The sequence below is a fragment of the Strigops habroptila genome, chromosome W, assembly GCF_004027225.2.
Source record: "Strigops habroptila isolate Jane chromosome W, bStrHab1.2.pri, whole genome shotgun sequence".
NCBI classification, from domain to species: Eukaryota; Metazoa; Chordata; class Aves; order Psittaciformes; family Psittacidae; genus Strigops; species Strigops habroptila.
The window spans coordinates 31,159,552-31,184,117 of NC_044301.2; the positions used below are offsets into that span (position 1 = coordinate 31,159,552).

The 24,566-nt window shown below is 42.0% G+C and overlaps 1 protein-coding gene across 1 annotated transcript in view; it reads left to right on the plus strand.

Moving 5' to 3' along the window:
* LOC115619003 (protein mono-ADP-ribosyltransferase PARP8-like) overlaps window positions 1-13,942 on the plus strand; it is a 100,742-nt gene extending 86,800 nt beyond the window's left edge. Inside the window, exons 15-24 of the mRNA XM_030511020.1 lie at window positions 427-492; window positions 1,791-1,858; window positions 2,206-2,254; window positions 3,073-3,185; window positions 3,353-3,425; window positions 7,480-7,549; window positions 10,664-10,740; window positions 11,675-11,744; window positions 12,756-12,840; window positions 13,837-13,942. Coding sequence (XP_030366880.1) covers window positions 427-492; window positions 1,791-1,858; window positions 2,206-2,254; window positions 3,073-3,185; window positions 3,353-3,425; window positions 7,480-7,549; window positions 10,664-10,740; window positions 11,675-11,744; window positions 12,756-12,840; window positions 13,837-13,939 — 774 coding nt within the window. The 3' untranslated portion in view covers window positions 13,940-13,942. The remainder of the gene's footprint in view (window positions 1-426; window positions 493-1,790; window positions 1,859-2,205; window positions 2,255-3,072; window positions 3,186-3,352; window positions 3,426-7,479; window positions 7,550-10,663; window positions 10,741-11,674; window positions 11,745-12,755; window positions 12,841-13,836) is intronic.
* The last annotated feature ends 10,624 nt before the right edge of the window (window positions 13,943-24,566 follow it).

A 24,566-nucleotide genomic window follows, 5' to 3' on the forward strand; every position in this document is an offset into this window, starting at 1 on the left:
GACAAATGAAGGACCTCTGAAGTTTTATAGAGCTGTTAGCAAAGTAAATGCATTTGCTTATTTAGAATTTTATTTAAAATCTATTTGTTCACTGCATTATTTAACTTAATAGTATATTGTCCAAATAACTGGCAGAGCCTGCATTTAGTTACAAATATTGTTTAAAATATTACCTATTTTTTTAAGACCGTCACATTGTTGTGTGTTGGGGATTCCAGTGAGATTCAAAGAAAAAACATCATGATATTTTTTCAGGGAATTTTCCTGGACTATGAATGAGAGAGTCTATGTGTAAGGTGGAAGGAAATTATTGGTTAAAAATGTTTGAAAGGGTTGGTTTGCTGAACATTTGTCCTAACTTTTGTTTTATACACACTCAAACAATTCAGGTCTTTTAATTTATTTGCTTATTTTATGCTACATCAGAAGAAGAATTATGACCGAGTCATGAAAGCATTGGATAGTATCACTTCTATTAGAGAGATGACACAGGTGAGTTTAAAAATCTTTACCTAACTTAATCGCCATTTCTAGAACTAGGAAGATGTTTTTTTATTGCTTGCCTATGATGAGTGGGCAAGTCTATAGTATAATCTCTTTCCTATAGAGCTGTAATAATATTAAAATGTGTGTTAAAAATAGCAAACCTAGAGTATCCATAACAGCAGTCAAATATAAGTGATAAAGTAGAACTCAGATCTTTTGAAGTTTAAATAAGAGAGAACAGCAAAATGGGACTGTAACAAGATGATCACCAACTGCTGCCTTTCTGGAAATATCAAAGTCAAACTGGATCTTTTATTTCCAAAGCAAAAGAAATTGATTTTGTGACGGCGTTCTGAATGATAGCTTTATTTCTATTATAACGAAACACTTGATCAGCTAAGTATGGTTGGGGACTTGGAAGGTTGGTTCTCTTGGGACTATTACCATATAATTTATCAATATTCACAGTGGGACAGAATCTGATAGCCATACTTATGTTTATTGTTACACTTCCTTTCCCAAACAGCCCAGCTGATTATAAGTGATTATTGAAACCTCTCCCATGTATCTTGCTTTTCCAACTGCTATATAAATGTAACCTCACAGGAGTTTATAAATCTTATTCTATATGTATTCATAAAGTACTTTAGGATTCTGGAATGAAGAATGAAGTATGGAGAGAGCAGTAAAATACACTGAAAATTAAAATTCAGATATTTTCTTAATGTAACATCTTGCAAAAATTTAAAAATCGGGTATTTCTGTTACATAATATAATGTATTTTAAAAAGAAAAATAACCAAAATTTTGCTTTTTTTTTATGTTAAAATAATTCTTGGACTGAAGAGTTTTAAAGGGATACTTTGCACTGTGATTGAAATCAAGAAAGGTTTTCAAAGGCGTCACCAAAATTGGGAGAATAAAACTCCTTAATACCAATGTAGCATTAAGAAGCATTATGATGACTGCTATAGCTGAACCCAGGACACAGTCCAATTTCTTATTCCAAGAGCCAAACATAAATAGACGTCTTCTGTTGTTCTCCCTGAGATCACCGATGTTTGCTATAATATACATATTTTGATGCCAATTATATGCTTATTACTTTACTCCAGGAAAAATAATTGCTATATTAATTATTCTTGACATTTATAACTGCACAATGCTAAATGTCAATAAAACTGTGATTTAAGTCTAATAATGAATCCCATGTATGCATTTTAAGAGATGATATCATATCATACATATAAAATTTAACCTTATGATTTCAACTAGAAATAAAGAATGTAATTATTCTTTTTTAGGCACCTTACTTGGAAATAAAGAAGCAGATGGATAAACAAGACCCTCTTGCGCATCCTCTTCTACAGTGGTATAAAATTGATTCACATGAGATGATAATTAAAGTTCTAAGTAGAATGAATAATCAATTCACCAGTTTAATTTGGTATAAACTCACCCTTAGAATTAACATTGGGATTGCATCTGCATTTGTTTCTGAACTGTTTCTGGACCTCATCTGGGCCCTCTGAAAACACTGGAAAGACTCCAGTTTATTTGTATGGCCTCAGATCTGACTTGTAGTCAAGATTTGGTCTACTTCTATCTGATAGGTTCAAAGGCCTGCAGCTGGGGGCTTTGTGGTGGCCATTCGTAACATGCTTAAGAAGAAAAGTTCTGTTTGGTTATAATGTCTAATACGTCTCTTTCTTATTTTAGGGTTATTTCTAGTAATAGATCACATATTGTGAAGCTACCAGTGAATCGGGTAAGTGTCTGTGGGTTCTTTATTATTTTCTCATTTCTCATGGCTTGTATTATCATTTTAGGTGGGAGTCTCCTGTCCAAATGTGTCTACATCCAAATTAATCACATGGGCTCCATCAACAGGCAGGGGAGAGAAACAGGCAGTTTCAGGTCATGACTCATAGAATCATGTTGTGAATATCTAAAATAGGTTGTGAATATCTGGAAGAGGTCAAAGGAATAATGCTCAGAATAAGCCTGTTTGAGGTGAATAGTTCAAATGCAAGTGTCTCCCTCGTAGTCATATGAGATTAGGTAAGAAGAACATCACTATTTTTTTGTTACCATATAGAATATTAGATACAGAACTGTACAAAAAGCAGTGCACACAAACATGATGTACCAGGAGATCCAAATATGAGTACGCTGTAAAAAGAATATAGCTCTAGAATTTTAGAGGGATGGTGCTGAGATTCATTTCTGAATATGCATGCCTCTGATCCTCTGAATAAGGGTGTAGTAAACTGCAGCCTTACAAATCTGAACCTTAATTCAAAGACAGCTCTGATCAGAATACCATGATGAAATTGTTCAATTTAATTACTTTACTAGAGCTGTATTAGGCTGAAATATGTTTCAGAAACTGAAGGAAATTTTTACTGTTTATTTCAGGTAAAAACTATGGTAATGAGACCAATTTCAACTGTAGTTCATGTAGCTATTTAGATGCAGTCATATATCATGTGAAACAGCATGGTATCTTAAGAACTACCATTATGGAAATGCAATGCTTTTGTGTTAATCAACTTCTTTTCACTTGTACACTGTTATATTTTACAGCAACTGAAGTTTATGCACACTCCCCACCAGTTCCTACTTCTCAGCAGTCCACCAGCCAAAGAATCCAATTTCCGAGCTGCTAAAAATCTCTACGGAAGTACCTTTGCATTTCAGTGAGTACATATATTCATATTAATCAAAGGTTACCAAAATGCCATGCTATTTATTTTGTTCTTGCCATTTGAGGTTTACAGCTGGGAACTTACTGTTTTAAAGGATTACTGATTTAATTTTGCATTTTACACTAAGGATTTTAACACATTCCCTTTCACTTTTTCAGTGGTTCACACATTGAAAATTGGCATTCCATCCTGAGAAACGGCTTAGTTGTTGCTTCCAATACGAGGCTGCAGGTAAACAGTAGACTAAATAAACTTTAGCTAACCTGTGCATATTTGATTACGTATTAAGCTTAGGTGAATTTACAAGGGATGTGGTTGTGGTAGTCCTGTAGGTGGCAAAAAGGGGTGGTTTCAAATAACCTCATGTTTCCTGGAAAAGGTACTTTTCCGAAGCAATTAAAATGAAATGATGTGTCTGCTAGAATGGCTAAAAAATCCCACCAGTGGAATCAGTGTTTCAGTTTTACATTGTACAACAGCACTTCCAGGAGGCTTAGATCAGTACTGCTTAAAAGCAGTCTTGGGAATTAAAATTTAGAGCTACATAAACTATGTCTATGTTATAGGATGCAAGAGCATACTAGGCTTACAGAAGCTGGATTTACAGCATCTTCTCTTCTCAGAAGAGAAGGTTTCCTTGGGAAGAGAATATGAGTGTACTAGCCAGGATGGAGTTATTGAAAACTTCAGTTTGGTTTCTCAGACTGAATCATCAGGATATCACTATTACAGAGCAAAGCAGGCAGTATCAGAGAGACTGGGGAGCTGTAATTCAGAGGATTTTAGCATCAGGGGTTTGACAGCTCTTTCCCCGGAACTGAGTCCATGATACCTTGAAGGAGGACCCCAGGGTGCTGACTAAGGATTGGGAAACAGGAAACACTGAAAAAAGGGAATGGAAATCTCTGCTGTTCCTCTTAGTGGTTTGGGTGGTTTTATTAGCATCTTTCTAAGATACCTTCCCAAGAAAGCAGGATTTACACACCAAAATTCACCAAAGTAAAACCCTTTGTTCGTGCTTATTTTTTTGTTCAGGGTTGTGATACTGGGAAGAGGAGGAATCATGGAATCATAGAATCATGGAACCATAGAATCAGAATCATAGAATAGTTAGGGTTGGAAAGGACCTTAAGATCATCTAGTTCCAACCCCCCTGCCATGGGCAGGGACACCTCGCACTAAACCATGTGGTCCAAGGCTCTGTCCAACCTGGCCTTGAACACTGCCAGGGATGGAGCATTCACAACTTCCTTGGGCAACCCATTCCGGTGCCGCACCACCCTCACTGTAAAGAACTTCTTCCTTAAATCTAATCTAAACTTCCCCTGTTTAAGCTGAAACCTGTTACCCTTTGTCCTACCGCTACAGTCCCTAAGGAAGAGACCCTCCCCAGCATCCTTATAGGCCCCCTTCAGATACTGGAAGGCTGCTATGAGGTCTCCACGCAGCCTTCTCTTCTCCAGGCTGAACAGCCCCAACTTTCTCAGCCTGTCTTCATACTGGAGGTGCTCCAGCCCTCTTATCATCCTCGTGGCCCTCCTCTGGACTTGCTCCAAAAGCTCCATGTCCTTTTTATGTTGAGGACACCAGAACTGTACACAGTACTCCAAGTGAGGTCTCACAAGAGCAGAGTAGAGGGGCAGGATCACCTCCTTTGACCTGCTGGTCACACTTCTTTTGATGCAGCCCAGGATACAGTTGGCTTTCTGGGCTGCGAGCACACACTGCCGGCTCATGTTAAGCTTCTCATCAACCAACACCCCCAAGTCCTTCTCCACAGGGCTGCTCTGAATCTCTTCTCTGCCCAACCTGTAGCTGTGCCTGGGATTGCCCTGACCCTGGTGTAGGACCTTGCACTTGGCTTGGTTAAACTTCAGAAGGTTGGCATCAGCCCACCTCACAAGCATGTCAAGGTCCCTCTGGATGGCATCCCTTCCCTCCAGCGTATCAACCGCACCACACAGCTTGGTGTCGTCAGCAAACTTGCTGAGGGTGCACTCAATCCCACTGTCCATGTCACCGACAAAGATGTTGAACAAGACAGGTCCCAACACCGATCCCTGAGGGACACCATTCGTTACTGTTTTCCAACTGGACATTGAGCCACTGACCACAACTCTTTGCATGCAGACATCCAGCCAGTTCTTTACCCACTGAGTGGTCCATCTATCAAATTGATGTCTCTCCAATTTAGAGACAAGGATGTCGTGCGGGACAGTGTCGAACACTTTGCACAAGTCCAGGTAGATGATGTCAACTGCTCTGCCCCTGTCCATCAGTTCCATAGCCCCATCATAGAAGGCCACCAAATTGATCAGGCAGGATTTCCCCTTAGTGAAGCCATGTTGGCTGTCACCAACCACCTCATTGTTTTTCATGTGCCTAAGCATGCTTTCCAGGAGAATCTGCTCCAAGATTTTGCCAGGCACAGAGGTGAGGCTGACTGGTCTGTAGTTCCCGGGGTCTTCCATTTTCCCCTTCTTGAAAATGGGGGTTATATTACCCTTCTTCCAGTCATCAGGAACTTCACCTGACTGCCATGATTTTTCAAATATGATGGACAGTGGCTTATCAACTTCATTCGCCAGCTCCTTCAGGACCCCTGGATGGATTTCATCAGGTCCCATGGACTTGTGCACATTCAGGTTCTTAAGATGGTCTCGAACCTGATCCTCTCCTACAGGGGGCCTAAGGTCTTCATTCTCACAGTCCCTGCATCTACCTTCCAAGACTTGCGTGGTATGGTCAGAGCATTTGCCAGTGAAGACTGAGGCAAAGAAGTCATTAAGAACCTCAGCCTTCTTCAAGTCGAGGGTAGCCAGTTCTCCTGATAGCTTCCGGAGAGGGCCCACATTGTCCCTAGTCTGTCTTTGATTTGCTACGTACCTATAGAAACCTTTCCTGTTATCTTTCACATCCCTTGCCAGATTTAGTTCTAACTGGGCCTTAGCTTTCCTAACCTGGTCCCTAGCTTCCCGGACAATGTCCCTGTATTCTTCCCAGGCCGCCTGTCCTCACTTCCACCTTTTATAAGCTTCTTTTTTCCCTCTAAGTTTCCTCAGCAGCTCCTTATCCATCCATGGAGGTCTCCTGGCCCTCCTCTCCTGCTGCACTTCCTTCTAGTCGGGATGCAACATTCCTGAGCTTGTAATAGGAAGTAGTAAAGCCCTGTTTTATACAAGTCATTATTTTTAAATCTCTCACACAGCTAGGACATATCCTGAGCCCAGTTCATTCTGCTTACCCCAGTACCAACCAGTCAGGAAAAAATATCTACACACAAAGGATCCTATACAACATTGTAGGATCTGGAGGAGTTAGAGTATGACTGCACATTTTTATGGGAGCTCTGGCACATTGCAGAGACAATGTAAATGTCATTGTATCAGACAAAAGAAATAAGGGTAAACATGACTGAAGACCAGTGGTCATAATATCTACCTGGGTAGGAGATACTCTGAGTTCTCATTTGTGCTCCAACAACTACTTTGTGTATTTTCATTAAATGTTTTTCCACATACAGCAGTCAGTCCCTGGAGGAGAAGCAAAACCTATACTTCCCCCTTTCCAGACAAGAAAATGACCACAGTGCTAATAAAAAGTGCTCAGTTTTGTTGCTTAGCCCAAGCTCCATGACATGGAGCAATCATATTGGTGAAGAAGAGTCTTCCCTTTCCTCTCTTTTCAGACAGCTGGTAGCTTTGTGGCTAAAACACAGTCCTGCAGTGGTGGGACATGCATGTCTGAACTGGCTCAGGCAAAAGCTTGATTGAACCCATTACTCCAGTACTCAGGCTGAACTAGTGACTGATTTTTTCTAAGGCATATGAGAAGTGTTATCACCATCTCTTCATTTCTTGCCTTAAAGAAAAGCAGCTGTTGCTGATGATGATTCACAAAGGCTGCCTTAGGCTGTGGTTCCTGTCAAAGTTTTGATGTGAGACACATGCTTGCTCAGCCTTGTTAAGGCTAGGGTATATTTGGCCATCTACAGAAATACCCTCTGTAGGCATCTTCTATGGTAATGTTAGATTTAGAAACAGAAAATTTATATATAAATCTGATGTAAAATTAGCTTTGGGCTTTTGGACATGGTTTACAGAATATACAGTATCTTAGTTGTGTATTCACAGCATGAATTTTTTTAAGACTTCTTTGAACACCATTTATTACCAGACAATAAATTAGTGCAGTGGGGCAGATGCTTAGGACCTGCGCCTATCATTATTATTTTGTCCAGATAAACAAATTAATGTTAAACAATCATCACTTTACTCTTTTTCAGCTCCATGGTGCAATGTTTGGAAGTGGAATCTACCTTAGTCCATTGTCAAGCATATCATTTGGTTACTCAGGTGATATTTATAAATCACTCTCAAGTTGGAGAAATATAGGGGGGGCATCTTGGTCTACAGCTTCATTTTTTACAACACTGTAGTAAATTTTATCTTTGTAGGCCAAGATTTAATTTATTTAAAAAGGAGAAAATCTAAGTTCCTTTATTAAATACCTGTCCTTATTTTCAAAGGTACTGAGCATCTTGACACTGTGCTTGAAGTAAATGGTAGCTAATACTGGATTCTGTGTGTAATGGAGCAGGTCTTGATTATGCAGTGGAAATCCAACCTTGTGTTTGTGATTTTTTTGTCAGTATCTACCTAACTCCATCTAACATTACTATGGATTCATGGGCTTTTAGGACCTGATCTGACAAAACAAATATTCATCAACAGTCATGTTCAACTGTGTATGTTTAAGAATATTCTCAAGTATCACCATGTCAGGGTAACATAGAAAGTACAGGACTGTGTGTTTATTTTTAGCATGAGAAGCGGGCAGAACATAATTTGTCCCACTAATAAAACCAAAAGTGAGTGATGCAGAGTTTTCCATGTAATAATAAAATCATAAATAGAAGCAAAATAGAAACTTTCATAGAGATTTTAAATGCCAGTGAATTTTTCCTTTATTTATGTTGTATTTACCATTTCATAGAATCACAGAATGGTTTGAGTCAGAAGGGACCTTAAAGATCACCTAGTTCCAACCCCCCTGCCATGGGCAGGGACACCTTCCACTAGACCAGATTGCTCAAAGCCCCAACCAACCTGGCCTTGAACACTTAAAGGGACAGGGCATCCACAACCTCTCTGGACAACCTGTTCCAGTGCCTCACCACCCTCACAGTAAAGAACTTCCTAATATCTAATCTAAATCTACCTTCTTTCAGTTTAAAACTGTTACCCTTCATCCTATCGCAACAGGCCCTGCTAAAAAGTCTCTGCCCGTCTTTCTTATAGGCCCCTTTTAGGAACTGAAAGGCTGCAATAAGGTCTCCCTTATTGAACAACCCCAACTCTCTCAGCCTTTCCTCATAGGAGAGGTGCTCCATCCCTCTGAGCATTTTTGTGGCCCTCCTCTAGACCCTCTCCAACAGGTCCATATCTTTCATGTACTGAGGATTCCAGAGCTGGATGCAGTACTTCAGGTGGGGTCTCACCAGAGCAGAGTAGAGGGGCAGAATCACCTCCCTTGACTTGATGGCCAAGCTCCTTTTGATGCAGCCCAGAATACGGTTGACTTTCTGGGCTGCAAGCGCACATTGCCAACTCATGTCCAATCTTTCATCCACCAGTACCCCCGAGTCCTTGTCTTTAGGGGTACTCTCAATCCCTTCATCCCCCAGACTGTATGGATACCTGGGGTTGCCCTGACCCAGGTGCAGGCCCCTGCACTTGGCCCCAATGAACCTCATGAGGTTCACATGGGCCCACCTCTCCAGCTTGTCCAAGTCCCTCTGGATGGCATCCCATCCCTCAGGTGTGTCAGCTGCACCACTCAGCTTGGTGTCATCTACACTCCCTGTTACTTCAAAGACTTAAACTTCTCTGTAATTCAGTCTGTGTTTGCAAACTGCCAAGAAATATGGGATACTGGAAAAGCAAGTAAGCCTGTAGTGGGATCTAATACAGGAATTTTATAAACAACAACATGAGGAATATAGCAGAGATGTAAGGGATAAATGTAGGTGTTTAGATTTCTGAGATAGAAATTGGATCAAAGGTGCCTGGCTGTCCTGGTTTCAGCTGGATAGAGTTAATTTTCTTCCTAGTAGCTGGTACAGTGCTGTGTTTTGGCTTTAGTCTGAGAATAATGTTGATGTTTTACTTGTTGCTAAGTAGCGCTTACCCTGATCAAGGACATTTCAGTCTCTCATGCTCTGCCAATGAGGAGAGGCACAGGAAGCCAGGAGGGGGCATATTATTGTTGTTGTTATTATTTTATTATTACCATTACAGAATCATTGAATGATTAGAGTTGGAAGGGATCTTAAATATCATCTAGTTCTAACCCCCCTGCCATGGGCAGGGACACCTTCTACTATATCAGGTTGCTCAAGGCCTCATCCAACCTGGCCTTGAACACCTCCAGGGGTGGGGCATCCACAACTTCTCTGGGCAGCCTGTTCCAGTGTCTCACCACCCTCATAGTGAAGATTTTTTTCCTAATTTCTAATCTAAATCTCCCCTCTGTCACTTTAAAGCCATTCTCCCTTGTCCTGTCGCTACACGCCCTTGTAAGAAGTCCCCCTCTAGATTTCCAGTAGGCCCCCTTTAGGTGTTGGAAGACTGTTAGAAGATGTCCCCGGAGTCTTGTCTTCTCCAGGCTGAACAACCCCAACTCTCTCAGCCTGTCTTCATAGGAGAGGTGCTCCAGCCCTCTGATCATCTTCATGGCCCTCCTATGGACTCAATTATTATTATCATTATCATTATTTACTTTGTTTCAATTATTAAACTGTTCTTATCTCAACCCACCTTTTTTTTTTTAACCTTTTTTCCTGATTCTCCTCACCATCCCACCGGGGGTGTGGGGAGTGAGCGAGCAGTTGCATGGTACTTAGTTGCTGGCTGGGGTTAAACCATGACACTGACAATATAATACTTTTACCTGTAGATAAATTAATTAAACTAAGGTAGACTTTAAAAATAGTTTTAAATAAATTAACTACTCCTAAAAATTATTTAGACTTTTAATAAGTCTAAATAAAGTGTTAAAGATTAATAGCTAAAGTTCTTTCTCTCATGATTTTACTTTCCCACCCACCATAAATCAGAATGTGTTACTTCAGCATGAATAGGGTCAGCTAGACTCGAGACATGCAGTTCTGTTAAGCAGCCACCTAAGAGCATTCACGAGCTGAATTCAGTGGCATTTAAGCTCATGTTTATCTGCTTTTTCATCTGCTTGATGCTAATTTGATTTTCCTAAGGTCTTTGCAACACATGCAAATGTGTTGGTAATTTGCAGGTTTAAATTGAAATATTCCATGACAAAGTTAACTAGCTTTTTGACTGCTATGCAAAAGACTGATTCCCACTGTGCTATCTGTTTCATTCTCCATACTTAACTTTGCTTACAAAGGCATTTATATGCCAAGGTATCTTATATGATTTTAATATTCTTAGGGATAAACAAGAAGCAGCAGAAGATGTCAGCTAAAGATGAACCAGCTTCAGGCAGTAAGGGCAGTAATACATCACAGGTACAGTACATCAACTGTCTCTAGAAGATTTATGGTTTTATGTTTGGAAACTTGATAGCTGAAAAAGAGGCAATATTCCCTTTGTGAAAGCTAACAGTTTTATTTTGTTGAATTAAATCAACAACCTCAGATGCTGCAACCATCAAATACAGCCCAACTGCTTTTAGTAACAATTTACAGAGTATACTGCAGGTCCCTGTGCCCTTCTTTTCCAAGTAGTAGTATTTGGGAAGAGAAAGAAAATTAAATACAGATTGCATTATGACCCTTAGCAAGCCCTTGCTTTCTGAGTTCTAGACTTGCAGAAGAACGATGCAAAAGGAATTGAGTGGCTATTACTGAAAGATGAGTAGCATTTCATTGATAGCAAGTCAGTTTTTCTTTTTCATAGTTTTATCATATTAAACCATTAGTATTTTGCTAAAACAAACTGATTGATAGTATTTATGTGTAGGGCTAAATTAGGAGAAAGAAATCTTACATCTGTTTCTGTAGTTAACATGTAAAAAATACAGAATAATATGGCTTTGGAGAGAGATTGGTATGTAACAGCAGAAGCCCTCAGAAATGAGGCAGCCAGTAAAATATCAGGGTAGTAGCCAAAGAATTGAAGATCAAATTCACCTTGTAATTATTTTTTTTCTGCTATCAATTTGTTTGTCAGTAACATTCTGATATTTCTAATAATATTAATTTTGTAATAATTAGGAACTTTTCTTTCTGGAAAAAGGAATTCAAATCCCTCCTGTGATAATAAAAAAATTAATATAAATGTTTTAAGAAATTCTATTACATTAAGAAATACAATAGAAACGTTTTAGAAAGACTGTCTCTATCTTTGTTCATTAATAAAGCACTGAAAATAGCAGCCCGCTCCTTTGTTACTTTTTCACTCAGTTTGTGCACTAAGTTTTCTCATGTTTTTACATCTCAGTCACAGAAGAAAGAACAACAGTCACAATTTTTGCAAAGCCGTAACTTAAAATGCATAGCCTTATGTGAAGGTAAGCTGAAAGCCCTAGAATTTACTTGCCTTTTAATGCCTGAAGTTTCTAAATATAAATTACATCTTTCCCAAGGACTTTTTCATCTATGTCATTCTTTCCTTACATTTATTAATGGATTATGGATCTTATAATAGTGAATTTTAAATATTTGGTAAAATATATTTTACTTCATTCATATTCATTTCATTTCATTTTTCTGTGAAAAGAAGTGTTTAGGGGAGGTGGTTAATATAGATTTGAAATTAAATTCATTACAAGAGAAAAATGTTTGTAAAAATTACAATTCATGGAATATATTGTATAAAAAATGAATACGTGTTTATTCATAGTAGTGTTTAAATGCATTTATAGCAATCTTTTCAAATACAGATTGATAGTAAAGATTCTAACTAGCAATAAAAAGTTTTCTTTCCTGTGTTGTCTTAATTCTGCTGGCAAATAAATAACCTATCATCAGATATATTGCTGTTTTGTAAATGTTGAACAAGTTTTGACAAGCTTTGTGATCCCTTTGAGTCATAATTGCTATGTTCTGGGGTTTTGTTTGTTTTTTTTTTTTTAATATTTGGTAGCATTGCAAATCTCAAGTCTGGGGTATCTCAGTTTCAGGTTTTATCTTTCACATCTTATTTTAGGCTCAGCCATCATCAAACACAAATATCTCTGTCCCAAAGTCTGATTTGCTTACTCAGGTGCTCCTTAACAGCCCTATGGCCATTTAAAATCAGTTTTTAATAAATATACTTTTTCATTTTTCATTCCAAGTAAGAACTGGCTCCCACGCATCTGTGTTTTCTAGAAAATATAGCATATTTTGGGAACAAGAATCAAGTTCATCTCCCTGTTTGTACTAGCAGCCAACTCGGAGCATGCACCATGCCACAGACATGCACTGGAAAGCTACACATTCCCAGAAAGCTATTTAAAATGTTTTAAAAAGCAAATCTTTTAAAGCAATATTTTCCAGGCATGTTTTCATCACTATGAAATTTATTCTTTCCCTGATAGTGATAACTTCATCCAATCTGCACAAACACGGAGAGATATGGGTAGTTCCCAATACGGATCATGTGTGTACAAGATTTTTCTTTGTGTGAGTACAAAACTTTTAACATTCAACGTCTGTCCATTCTAGGCCTTTTTCCCTGTGTTCCCTCCAATAGTTGTAAATGAGGTAGATAAAAGATGTTTCTTCCTAATTCTTTAAAGTATCACGTAATTTTTATTTATCTCTGCACTTTTGTTAGGAAACATATAAGTTAGTGACAAACATTTAGTAGATGTTTAGTTATAGAATAAATGAATGGAGAGTTACTGATTTTTCCTACTCTACAACATTACCTCGTGTTACAGTAAGTCTATCCATGTATCATAAAATCTCTCTTCTATTTGGGTGTATGTTTTAAAGCTGAGGAATTTATTAAAGGCTTCCTGTCTATGATGTGAGCATTTCCCCTCTCACCTATGACTTGTATTTATATATTGGCATAGATTGCAGCCCTGCAAAGAGAGTCACGCAGACCAGTGGAGAAGCACTCTGACTTCAGATAGACCAGTACTGGGGGATTCAGTGATCAGGATTGCTTTATCCATGCAAATCCTTAATGCAGGCGAGTTCTGATAAGGAAAAATCCCTGGAGGTTGTCATGGTGTCACCACTAAGTGGAGGCCCACTTGTGACAGGAGTTTGGGTACTGCAGGCATTGCAATACATTGTGCATGCGTTGGCACCAGCCTCACGTAGAGTGGTCTGGGAGCAGCTGCAGAAACAGAAAAGCCTTTTCCTTTATACCTCCATCAAGAGGGAAGCTGCTAACATGCCTTGGTGTGCCAGGTGCTGGCAGAAGTCCCCTTTGGGTCCTAGTGGGTTATTCAACCTCAGGGTTTTGATGACAATGGCAACCCTACCACCCATCACTCTCTATAGAGTTTAGGATCTGCCTATAACAGTGAAGTGCAGCAGAGCATTTTAATAGGAAACATTAGCGTATGGAATAAACATTCTTGATTACTGAATGAAACAGTTGTCTGGTTTTAGGTAGATTAATAAAAGAGTAATTTAATTTCATTTTCTGGACTCTTTTTTTAGTTATGAAGATGGTCAAGTGGGTGATACAAGTATAAATACACAGGAACCAAGCATTCATAAAGAGATTCTTCGAGTCATTGGCAATCAAACTGCTACTGGTTAAAAGGACCACTCATTTAATTGATGTGATTTGGAAGCCTTCCTCGGTCTCAAAGCTGGATTTTGAACTGAAGAAGATGCAAAAACCCCTAATTTATTATTATTCAAAGCAAATTAACCCTTTGAATACTTACTGTTTTCTTACTTAGTATTTCTTATCTCATCAAAATACCTGAGATGGTATGAATTAGCAACTGTAGGGGTGCAACATCTATTAATATACTACAACTAATAATAATTAAACAAGGATTTGGGTTGCTCACAATAAACAGACTTTAAAAAGGAGTTTTGTGCTGATATTTTTATATTAAACTTCAGTTGGAGGCTTTAGTACTGTATATTGGTATTTTAAATTTAGAATGACATAATTATAAGAGAGAAGATTTTATAGCAGAGCACCTGTATTATGCAGGATACTTTGCAATAAGTAAAATATTCTGTATTTAAACACAATAAAAGGTTGTCTGGAACATGTCAAATTAAAGAGATGATTGGTTATCTGCAGCTATTATTTTACACAGATGCAGGTAGGATTTAGTCAAAGATTAAAATGACAATACATTTTTGATTTAATGAGCGAGACAAAGCAAAAAGTAATGACTGATGGTGTATGTTTAGTTTTCTTTGTCTTCTCTGGAAACACTGTCTCATCCATTAAGTAGCTCAGTTGCATTTTTTAATTATACAAGCCTAGCAAACACCTGGAAATCCTGAAGCTGTTTATTTCCTTTTTACAAAATGTTTATATATGAGATTTTACAGTTTCTTTAGATCAACAAGGTTTTTTAATGTTTTCATCTTAACTTCAGTGAGACTGCTCTGTGGTAAATTTAGCCACATACTTAAAAGTACCTGCTGAACTAGGGCTTTTACGTGACTGAGTTGATTGTTCGTACATAAGGAAATACAAACAAATGTAAAATGTTACTGATTTTTCAGTATTTTTATTAATTTATTCCTAAGGGAAAACAAATAAAATCTTTCTGTCCTTTGAACTAACAACTGTTTTGTCCAAATGAGCATGATGGCAACACCAGTCTCACACCCTTAAATATGGAGAGCGGTTCAACTTACACATATGTGCAATTATTACTAGCCACCTCAGAAAGCAAAAATAGACCAAATCCTCTATTATGTTATTTTCATAATAAAGATACTGAAGAACCAAATAAAAGCACAACAAAGGACAGGCCAGTGTTTGTTTCTTTTAAACAGAACTGCATTAGATATGCAATAATGCGTGATTCCTTCTTTCTGCACTTCCTCATTCCTTGCTGTAATTGAAGTGCCCTGCAAGTAAAAAGTGTTATTTGGCCTAGGAGCACATACTTGGAGATGTATTTTAGCATTACAGACTTAATTGCTGGGGACCTCAGTTTTTCTGGATTCACATTCAGACTTGTAAACCCGATTCTATTTGTAAATCCCCATTTTGCTAGTGAATTTGTGTTGACTTTCACCCCCATTTGGTGGACCACTAACTTGAGTACCACTACTCTTAGTTGTTATCTTATCTTTTGTGTTGGGATACAGGTTAACTTCTTGAAACAGAGGATTCCTGAAATTTATCTATCTACGTAAGGATTGTCTTAGGTTGTGTAACTAACTGCACAAAATCAGCATAATTCAGAAGTGGAGCTGAAACCCTGGAATGACCACCTCTCCATAATTTGTCCTGCCATATGTGTCTGAATCACTATTTTTTGTAGAACAGAAAGAAACTAGGAAGCAAGTCCACAAAGAGATCCTACATATTAACTTGCTGGGCTGATAGTCCACCACTCTGGGAGGCTTCCTCAAAAAAATAGGAGAAAAGAAAGATGACCATGAGTGAACTGGAGAAGCCAAGGAAGCAGTCATCTTCCCTGTCCCCTCAAGCTGTATCAGGGTCACAAATGAGCACCTTGAAGGAAGAAACCAGGAATGTAGCTATGGCAATGAGTCAGCCTTGGTTTGCACAGTGGTGTCATGATACTGGCCATGCATGGTACAACCATGGTACAACCACTGGAAAGTGGAGGGAAAATACATCTCTGCCAAATTTTAAGACTGCTCCAAGGATTGATTTAAATGGATGAGCAGAAGGAAGGGACAGCATGGAGGAAAGCAGGGCTTTGAGTTATATAAAACCATAGAATTATAGAATAGTAAGTGTTGGAAGGGACCTTCAAAGGTCATCTAGTCCAACCCCCATGCAATGAGCAGGGACATCTCCAACTAGATCAGGTTGCTCAAAAACGCATCCAGCCTGGCCTTGAATGTCTCCAGGCATGGCACATCTACCACCTCTCTGGGTAAACTGTTCCACTATTTTACCACCCTCATTGTAAAAATTTTCTTATGTTTAGCTGGAATCTCCCCTCTTTTAGTTTAAAACCATTACTTCTCATCCTATTGCAACAGGCCCTGCTAAAAAGTCTCTGCCCATCTTTCTTATAAGCCCCTTTTAAGAACTGAAAGGCTGCAGTAAGGTCTCCCCGGAGTCTTGCCTTCTCCAGACTGAACAACCCCAACTCTCTCAGCCTTTCCTCATAGGAGAGGTGCTCCATCCCTCTGATCATTTTTGTGTCCCTCCTCTAGACCCTCTCCAACAGGTCCATATCTTTCATGTACTGAGGACTCCAGAGCTGGACACAGTACTCCAGGTAGGGGGGTCTCACCAGAGCAGAGTAGAGGGGCAGAATCACCTCCCTCGACCTGCTTGGCCACACTCCTTTGGATGCAGCCCAATATATGATCGGCCTTCTGGGATGCAAGTGCACATTGCCAACTCATATCCAATTTTCATCCACCAGTACCCCCAAGTCCTTGTCTTTAGGGGTACTCTCAATCCCTTCATCCCCCAGCCTGTATCGATACTGGGGGTTGGCCTTGCTGTTGTAAGGTGCTCAATTCAGGTCTCACCCAGTGCATGGCAGGAAAAGGAACTAGGAGAACAAAGCTGCAGCACGGGGAGAGAAGAGCACATGGGCAGCAGCATGCCCGGGGCAGCTGGACCGCCTGGGTAGGTGTTATGGTGTAGGGGATAGCGCAAGGACACAAGCCAAATGTTACACAGAAAAAGTAATGGAATTAAACTGAAATTCATTTGCTACACATTAATTCAGTCTTTTTCTTTAGCCAAAATATTAATGGGAAACTTTTTTTTAAGGTGAACATGAGTCTTCAGATCGTTACTTTAACAAAGTATTAGTACTAATTTTTAAAAAGTGAAGGGAAAGAGGGAGGTTATTTGGGGGTCTGTGTCCTGGGTTCAGCTATAGCAGTCATTTTTCTCCTTCTTAGTAGCTGGTCCAGTGCTGTGTTTTTTAACTTTCAGCCTGGGAACAACGCTGATAACACTGATGTTTTTAGTTGTTGCTAAGTAATGTTTATTCCAACCAAGGACTTTCTCAGTCTCATGCTTTGCCAGGGAGGAGGGGAAGCCGGGAGGAAACAGAGAGAGGACACCCGACCCAAACTAGCCAAAGGGGTATTCCATACCAAAACACATCATGCCCAGTATATAAACCAGGGGGAGTTACCCGGAAGACCCAGATCACTGCTCGGGTCGGGCTGGGTATCGGTCGGCAGGTGGTGAGCAATTGTATCCTCTCCCCTTGTTATTTCACTAATCATTATTAGCATTGGTGGTAGCAGTAGTGGTTTTGTATTATACCTTAGTTGCGGGACTGCTCTTATCTCAACCCGTGGGAGTTAGTTACATTCTTTCGATTCTCCTCCCCATCCCTCCGGGAGCGGGGGGAGGAAGAAGGGGGGGAGGTGAGCGAGCGGCTGTGTGGTTCTGAGTTACCGGCTGGGCTCAAACCACAACAGTTCTTTGTGGCGCCCAACGTGGGGCACGAAGGGTTGAGATAACGACAGATCTGACCAGAGTGTGTCTAATCATATTTGTGATAAGCATTCATTGTTACTACTCGTCACAATGGTGATTATTTGGCTCTCAGACTTGTTGCGCTTGATCTCAGAGTTTCAGCATGTTGTACCTTACTTACAGCCACTATTTGCTGTTTTAGTGTTTATCGGCTGGGGGGCCTGGGCTAAGGTTCTTGTTTCACTGTACTTCATGGTAATGACTTGTAATACAATAGGCTCATTGATCATGAAACTGGTCTGGTTTGTGCTTCCAGCGTGGCCATCACCTCTATACATTGGGAGGTATATAATGAAATATTTTAGCAATTGCATATCTTTTTTTTTCTCCTTGGGGGGTCAACTTACGAAGGAAGCATTCTCTTTCACCCCCCGTTCCCCCATCAGCCTATTTGCAACAGCAGTTGAGAGTTCTGAAGGTTTTAGATGGCCTTTGAGTACCCTTGAAACCTGCCTGCTGATTGTGCTGGGGATCAGCATGTTGGCACACATACAGAGTGTGTTTTCCCACGGCCATCCCGTCGTAGGAACATCCTATTTCATTTAATCTCAAAAGTTCAGCAGCATCAGGTTCAAATCTGGTCTAGGATTAGACGACGATATAGGAGGACCACCAAGAGATTTTCCCTGAGGCTGGACAGTTATGAGTGGCAGGGTGTGTGAGATAGTATGGGCAAGTATCTAGGCCAGTGGGCCCCTCCAGTGTTTTGAAACTTCACCCCTGACCAGGTGCAACATCCGGAAAAACTAATAAAACACTTAAAAGAGGTGTGCTGTCATTCTGTTTATACCAGAGAGGGACAACTCGCTGCAACGTGCTGGGGCTTGGCCTATGCCTCCAGAGCCCTGCTCAACACTATCCAGCACCTTCAAAGGGAAAAAAATGTCTCTGGATCTGATGGCAAAGCAACAGACAATGCAGCTATGCCAACTACAAGCACAGCAGCTACTCAAACCCTGACAGCAACAGACAACGCAGCTACTCCAAGCACAGCAGCTACACCAACCCCAGGGACAAGCACAGCAGCTACTCAATCCCCGGCAACAGATTTTGCAGCCACTCCAACCCTAGTGGCAGACACTGCAGCCACTCCAACCACAGTGACAAACACTGCAGCTAAAGCAAATGGCCAGTTTGTGACAATGTCTGTTGCCCCTGTAAGCAAAAGCAAATGAGAGGCAGAAAGAGCAACCCGTGAAGCGAAGAAAGATGAAGACCCAATGCCATTACTACATGCAACAGCATCTGAACAAGAGTTACTACTACGTGGATCAGAGGAAGAGGAAGAAGAAGAAGAGGTGACTTCTCGACCCCAGACCTCAACCGAGCTGCGGAATATGCGAAAAGATTTCACCCATCTTCCAGGGGAGCACATTGTCACCTGGTTGCTCCTATGCTGGGACAATAGGGCGGATGGTCACGAACTAGAAGGTAGGGAAGCCAAGCAGCTGGGATCACTTGCTAGGGAAAGAGGAATTGACAAAGTGACTGAAAGAGAGAAGAGAGCCCTCAGTCTTTGGAGGTGGCTCTTGGTAGCTGTGAAGGAAAAGTTTCCCTGCAAGGGCGATATTATGAGTCACTCAGCCAAGTGTACCACGATAGAGAGAGGCATCCAGTCCCTGAGGGAATCAGCCATTCTAGAGGTGATCTATCGTAGGCCGGATGCCAGGAACACATCCGTAGATCCAGATGAAGTCGAATGTACACGACCCATGTGGCGGAAACTTACACGGAGTGCGCCATCATCGTATGCCCACCCATTGGCATCAATGACCTGGAATGACGGAATATCACCAACAGTGGATTACCTGATTCGTCAACTCCGAGAGTTCGAAGACAATCTCACCCCTTCCATCATTTCAGCTGTGGGAAAACTGTCCCAGGAGTTCAAACAACTGAGAGACAATTTATCCGATCTATCCAGCTCCCCACCCGTACCAACCCATGTCTCAGCTATTAAAAGAAGGCGCCCTACTGCTCGAGAAAGAAAATATAGGAGGTACATGTGTGGGGTAATTGCTGAATATGATTTAGAAATTAAATTTATATTTAAAAATGTAGCATTGCTCACACATAAAGGAAAAATGGACTTTCAGGGTAAGATGCAGCTTCACGTGGTATGCCAGGAATTCAGTCCGCAGCAGTTCCCGTGGCAACATTGCTTGACGGAGGATGGAGCATAGTGGAGATTTTGCGGCCAAACTCTGCCATAACACCAGCAGAGATGGGAACTAGGTGGTACTTAAAACTGATAAGCTGCATGCTTGCTGCCCTGAGCCAACGGTCTGTCATCTTTTGTCAAAATGCTGTCCTTTGTGTGAACTTTGCTTCATTGTAATGCATTTTAATACGAAAACACACATCCACCACCAATGCTACCCGCCTCCAAAGTGAGACCACCCCTCTTTGAGCATGCTCTTTGAATTTCTTGTGGCATATACCTTTAAAAGCAAAGCGAGGAAAATTTACACCAATAACAATAAAGGTATGTATGACTAGAGTCACTCAAGCTCCACCTTGAAAGTGAAAAATAGTATAAAAATGACGCAAAAAGTGGGGGGCATTAGGGAAGACATCATCGTGGACAAGCCGAGGAAGAATCCATCAGCTGACTGCTCTTGACTCCTGGGACCGGTCGACGGGCTGGACCTTTCTTCCCCCCCATAGGGACGCCTTTGGGTAAGACTTGCACTGTATCCAGTGCTTCCCCGGGAAAATTAGGAATCTCTATATAGAGTTACTTTTTACTTTTTGTCATGGTTTGAGCCCAGCCGGTAACTCAGAACCACACAGCCGCTCGCTCACTCCCCCCCTTCTTCCTCCCCCCGCTCCCGGAGGGATGGGGAGGAGAATCGGAAGAATGTAACTCCCACGGGTTGAGATAAGAGCAGTCCCGCAACTAAGGTATAATACAAACCACTACTGCTACCACCAATGATAATAATGATTAGTGAAATAACAAGGGGAGAGGATACAATTGCTCACCACCCGCTGACCAATACCCAGCCCCACCCGAGCAGTGATCTGGGTCTTCTGGGTAACTCCCCCTGGTTTATATACTGGGCATGATGTGCTGTGGTATGGAATACCCCTTTGGCTAGTTTGGGTCAGGTGTCCTGTCTCTGCTTCCTCCCGGCTTCCCCTCCTCCCTGGCAAAGCATGAGACTGAGAAAGTCCTTGGTTGGAATAAACATTACTTAGCAACAACTAAAAACATCAGTGTTATCAGTGTTGTTCACAGGCTGAAAGTTAAAAAACACAGCACTGCACCAGCTACTAAGAAGGAGAAAAATGACTGCTATAGCTGAACCCAGGACAGTATCCACCCCTTATTCCATACCATTCACGTCATGCTCAGATCCCACCTCTCTCAACACACCATCACCCCTGTCCCATATATGCACATATATATACACCCACACCCACACACACAGAGAAAGATATCATTCCCTAGTCCATGGACCAATCCCTGTAAAATTGCTGAACTCATCCAGTCCATGATGTCAGGCTCCATCTCTTGTAATAGTCTTTCAGGGCAGGAGGGACGGTATGTAGTGTTGGATTGTTGCCTGCTGATGATACCGCCAAACTCGTCTGGTCACTGCTGAGCTCGTCTGGTTTCCTCAAAATTCCTTCTTTGTTGAGGTGATGATTGGAGGGAAGTCAGGGTCAATTGCTGTTGACCTGAAGATATCTAGCTGGTGGGCTATGAAAGTGTTATAGAGCAGGCAACAGCGTACAATTGAGTTCATTGGCTGTTTTCCCCCAAAATCAAATCCCCTTGAGGTACACATCGGACTTCCCCATCTTCCTGCATTACCCACCAAGTATATCCAGGTCCCTGAGCAAAAGCAACCCCATGAGTGGGTTTGCCTTTACCTGAAGCAGGAATAACCCAGACTGTCTTCCCCAACAAATTCTTTATGTGCACCGCAGGAACTTTATCCCCCTCTACAGTACGTAAAAGTTCTGATTGGGCTGGGCCAGCCCTGTTGGCAGATCCCCTAGCGTTGACCAACCAGGTGGCTTTTGGTAAATGTGTATCCCAGTGTTTGAAAGTCCCACCACCCATTGCTCTCAGTGTAGTTTTTAACAGCCCATTGTACTGTTCGATTTTCCCAGAGGCTGGTGCATGGTAGGGGATGTGATATACCCACTCAATGCCATGCTCTTTGGCCCAAGTGTCTATGAGGTTGTTCTGGAAATGAGTCCCATTGTCTGACTCAATTCTATCTGGGGTGCCGTGTAGCCACAAGACTTGTTTCTCAAGGCCCAGGATAGTGTTCCGGGCAGTGGTGTGGGGCACAGCGTATGTTTCCAGCCAGCCGGTGGTTGCTTCCACCATGGTAAGCACATAGCGCTTGCCTTGGCAGGTTGGTGGGAGTGTGATATAGTCAATCTGCCAGGCCTCCCCATACTTGTACTTCAGCCATCGTCCTCCATACCAGAGAGGCTTTAACCGTTTGGCTTGCTTAATTGCAGCACAGGTTTCACATTCATGAATAACCTGGGCAATAGCATCCATCGTTAAGTCCACCCCTCGATCACGAGCCCATCTATATGTTGCATCTCTGCCTTGATGGCCTGAGGTCTCATGGGCCCACCGGGCTAAAAATAATTCACCCTTCTGTTGCCAATCTAAGTCCATCTGAGCCACTTCAATCTTAGCAGCGTTATCCACTTGCTGGTTGTTCTGATGTTCCTCGGTGGCCCAACTCTTGGGTACATGAGCATCTACGTGGCGTACCTTCACCACCAGGTTCTGCACCCGAGCGGCGATATCTTGCCACAATGCAGCAGCCCAGACGGGTTTACTTCTGCGTTGCCAGTTGCTCTGCTTCCATTGCTGCAACCACCCCCACAGGGCATTTGCCACCATCCATGAGTCAGTAAAGAGATAAAGTACTGGCCATTTTTCTCGTTCAGCAATGTCCAAGGCCAGCTGGATGGCTTTCACCTCTGCAAACTGACTCGATTCACCCTCTCCTTCAGCAGTTTCTGCAACTTGTCACAGGGGACTCCACACAGCTGCCTTCCATCTCGGATGCTTTCCCACAATACAGCAGGACCCATCAGTAAACAAGGCATATTGCTTTTCACTCTCTGACAGTTCATTATACGGTGGGGCCTCTTCAGCACGCGTCACCTCCTCTTCTGGTGACATCCCAAAATCTTTGCCCTCTGGCCAGTCCATGATGACTTCTAGAATTCCTGGACGGCTGGGTTCCTCGTTGTGTAATTAGTGCGGCCCACTTACTCCATGTAGCATCAGTTGCGTGATGTGTAGAGTAGACCCTGCCTTTGAACATCCAGCCCAGCACAGGCAACCGGGGTGCCAGGAGGAGCTGCGCTTCAGTTCCGATCACTTCTGAGGCAGCTCGAACCCCTTCATGCACTGCCAGTATCTCTTTTTCAGTGGGAGTATAGCTGGCCTCGGATCCTTTATATCCCCGACTCCAAAAGCCAAGGGGTCGACCTCGAGTCTCCCCTGGAGCTTTCTGCCAGAGGCTCCAGGTAGGACCATTCTCCCCAGCTGCGGTATAGAGCACATTTTTCACATCTGGCCCGGCCCGGACTGGTCCAAGGGCTACTGCATGAACTATTTCTCGTTTAATTTGTTCAAAGGCTTGTTGTTGCTCAGGGCCCCATTTGAAATCATTCTTCTTCCGGGTCACGTGGTAGAGAGGGCTTACAATCAGACTGTAATTTGGGATGTGCATTCTCCAGAACCCCACGACACCTAAGAAAGCTTGTGTTTCTTTCTTGTTAGTTGGTGGAGACATTGCTGTTATCTTGTTGATCACGTCTGTGGGGATCTGGCGGCGTCCATCTTGCCATTTTATTCCCAAAAATTGGATCTCCTGTGCAGGTCCCTTGACCTTATTCCGTTTTATGGCAAAACTGGCCTTCAGCAGGATTTGGATTATCTTCCTCCCTTTCTCAAAAACTTCTTCCGCTGTATCACCCCACACAATGATGTCATCAATGTATTGCAGGTGTTCTGGAGCTTGCCCCTGTTCCAGTGCAGTCTGGATCAGTCCATGGCAGATGGTAGGGCTGTGTTTCCACCCCTGGGGCAGTCGGTTCCAAGTGTACTGGACGCCCCTCCAAGTGAAAGCAAACTGTGGCCTGCATTCTGCTGCCAAAGGGATTGAGAAAAATGCATTGGCAATGTCAATTGTGGCATCCCACTTGGCTGCCTTTGACTCCAGTTCATATTGAAGTTCTAGCATGTCCGGTACGGCAGCACTCAATGGTGGTGTGACTTCGTTCAGGCCACGATAGTCTACTGTTAGTCTCCACTCTCCATTAGACTTTTGCACTGGCCATATGGGGCTATTAAAGGGTGAGCGGGTCCTGCTGATCACTCCTTGGCTCTCCAGTCTACGGATCAGCTTATGGATGGGAATCAATGAGTCTCGGTTGGTGCGATATTCCAGCCAGTGCACTGTTGTGGTCGCACTTGGCACTTGTTGTTCTTTGACCTTCAGCAACCCCACAACAGAAGGATCCTCTGAGAGACCGGGCAAGGTGGACCGCTGCTTAATTTCCTCTGTCTCCAAGGCAGCGATACCAAAAGCCCATCTATACCCTTTTGGGTCTTTGAAGTACCCTCTCCTGAGATAGTCTATGCCAAGGATGCATGGAGCCCCTGGACCAGTAACAATGGGGTGCTTTTGCCACTTCCTCCCAGTCAGGCTGATTTCAGCCTCCAGTACAGTCAACTCTTGGGATCCTCCTGTCACTCCAGAAATAT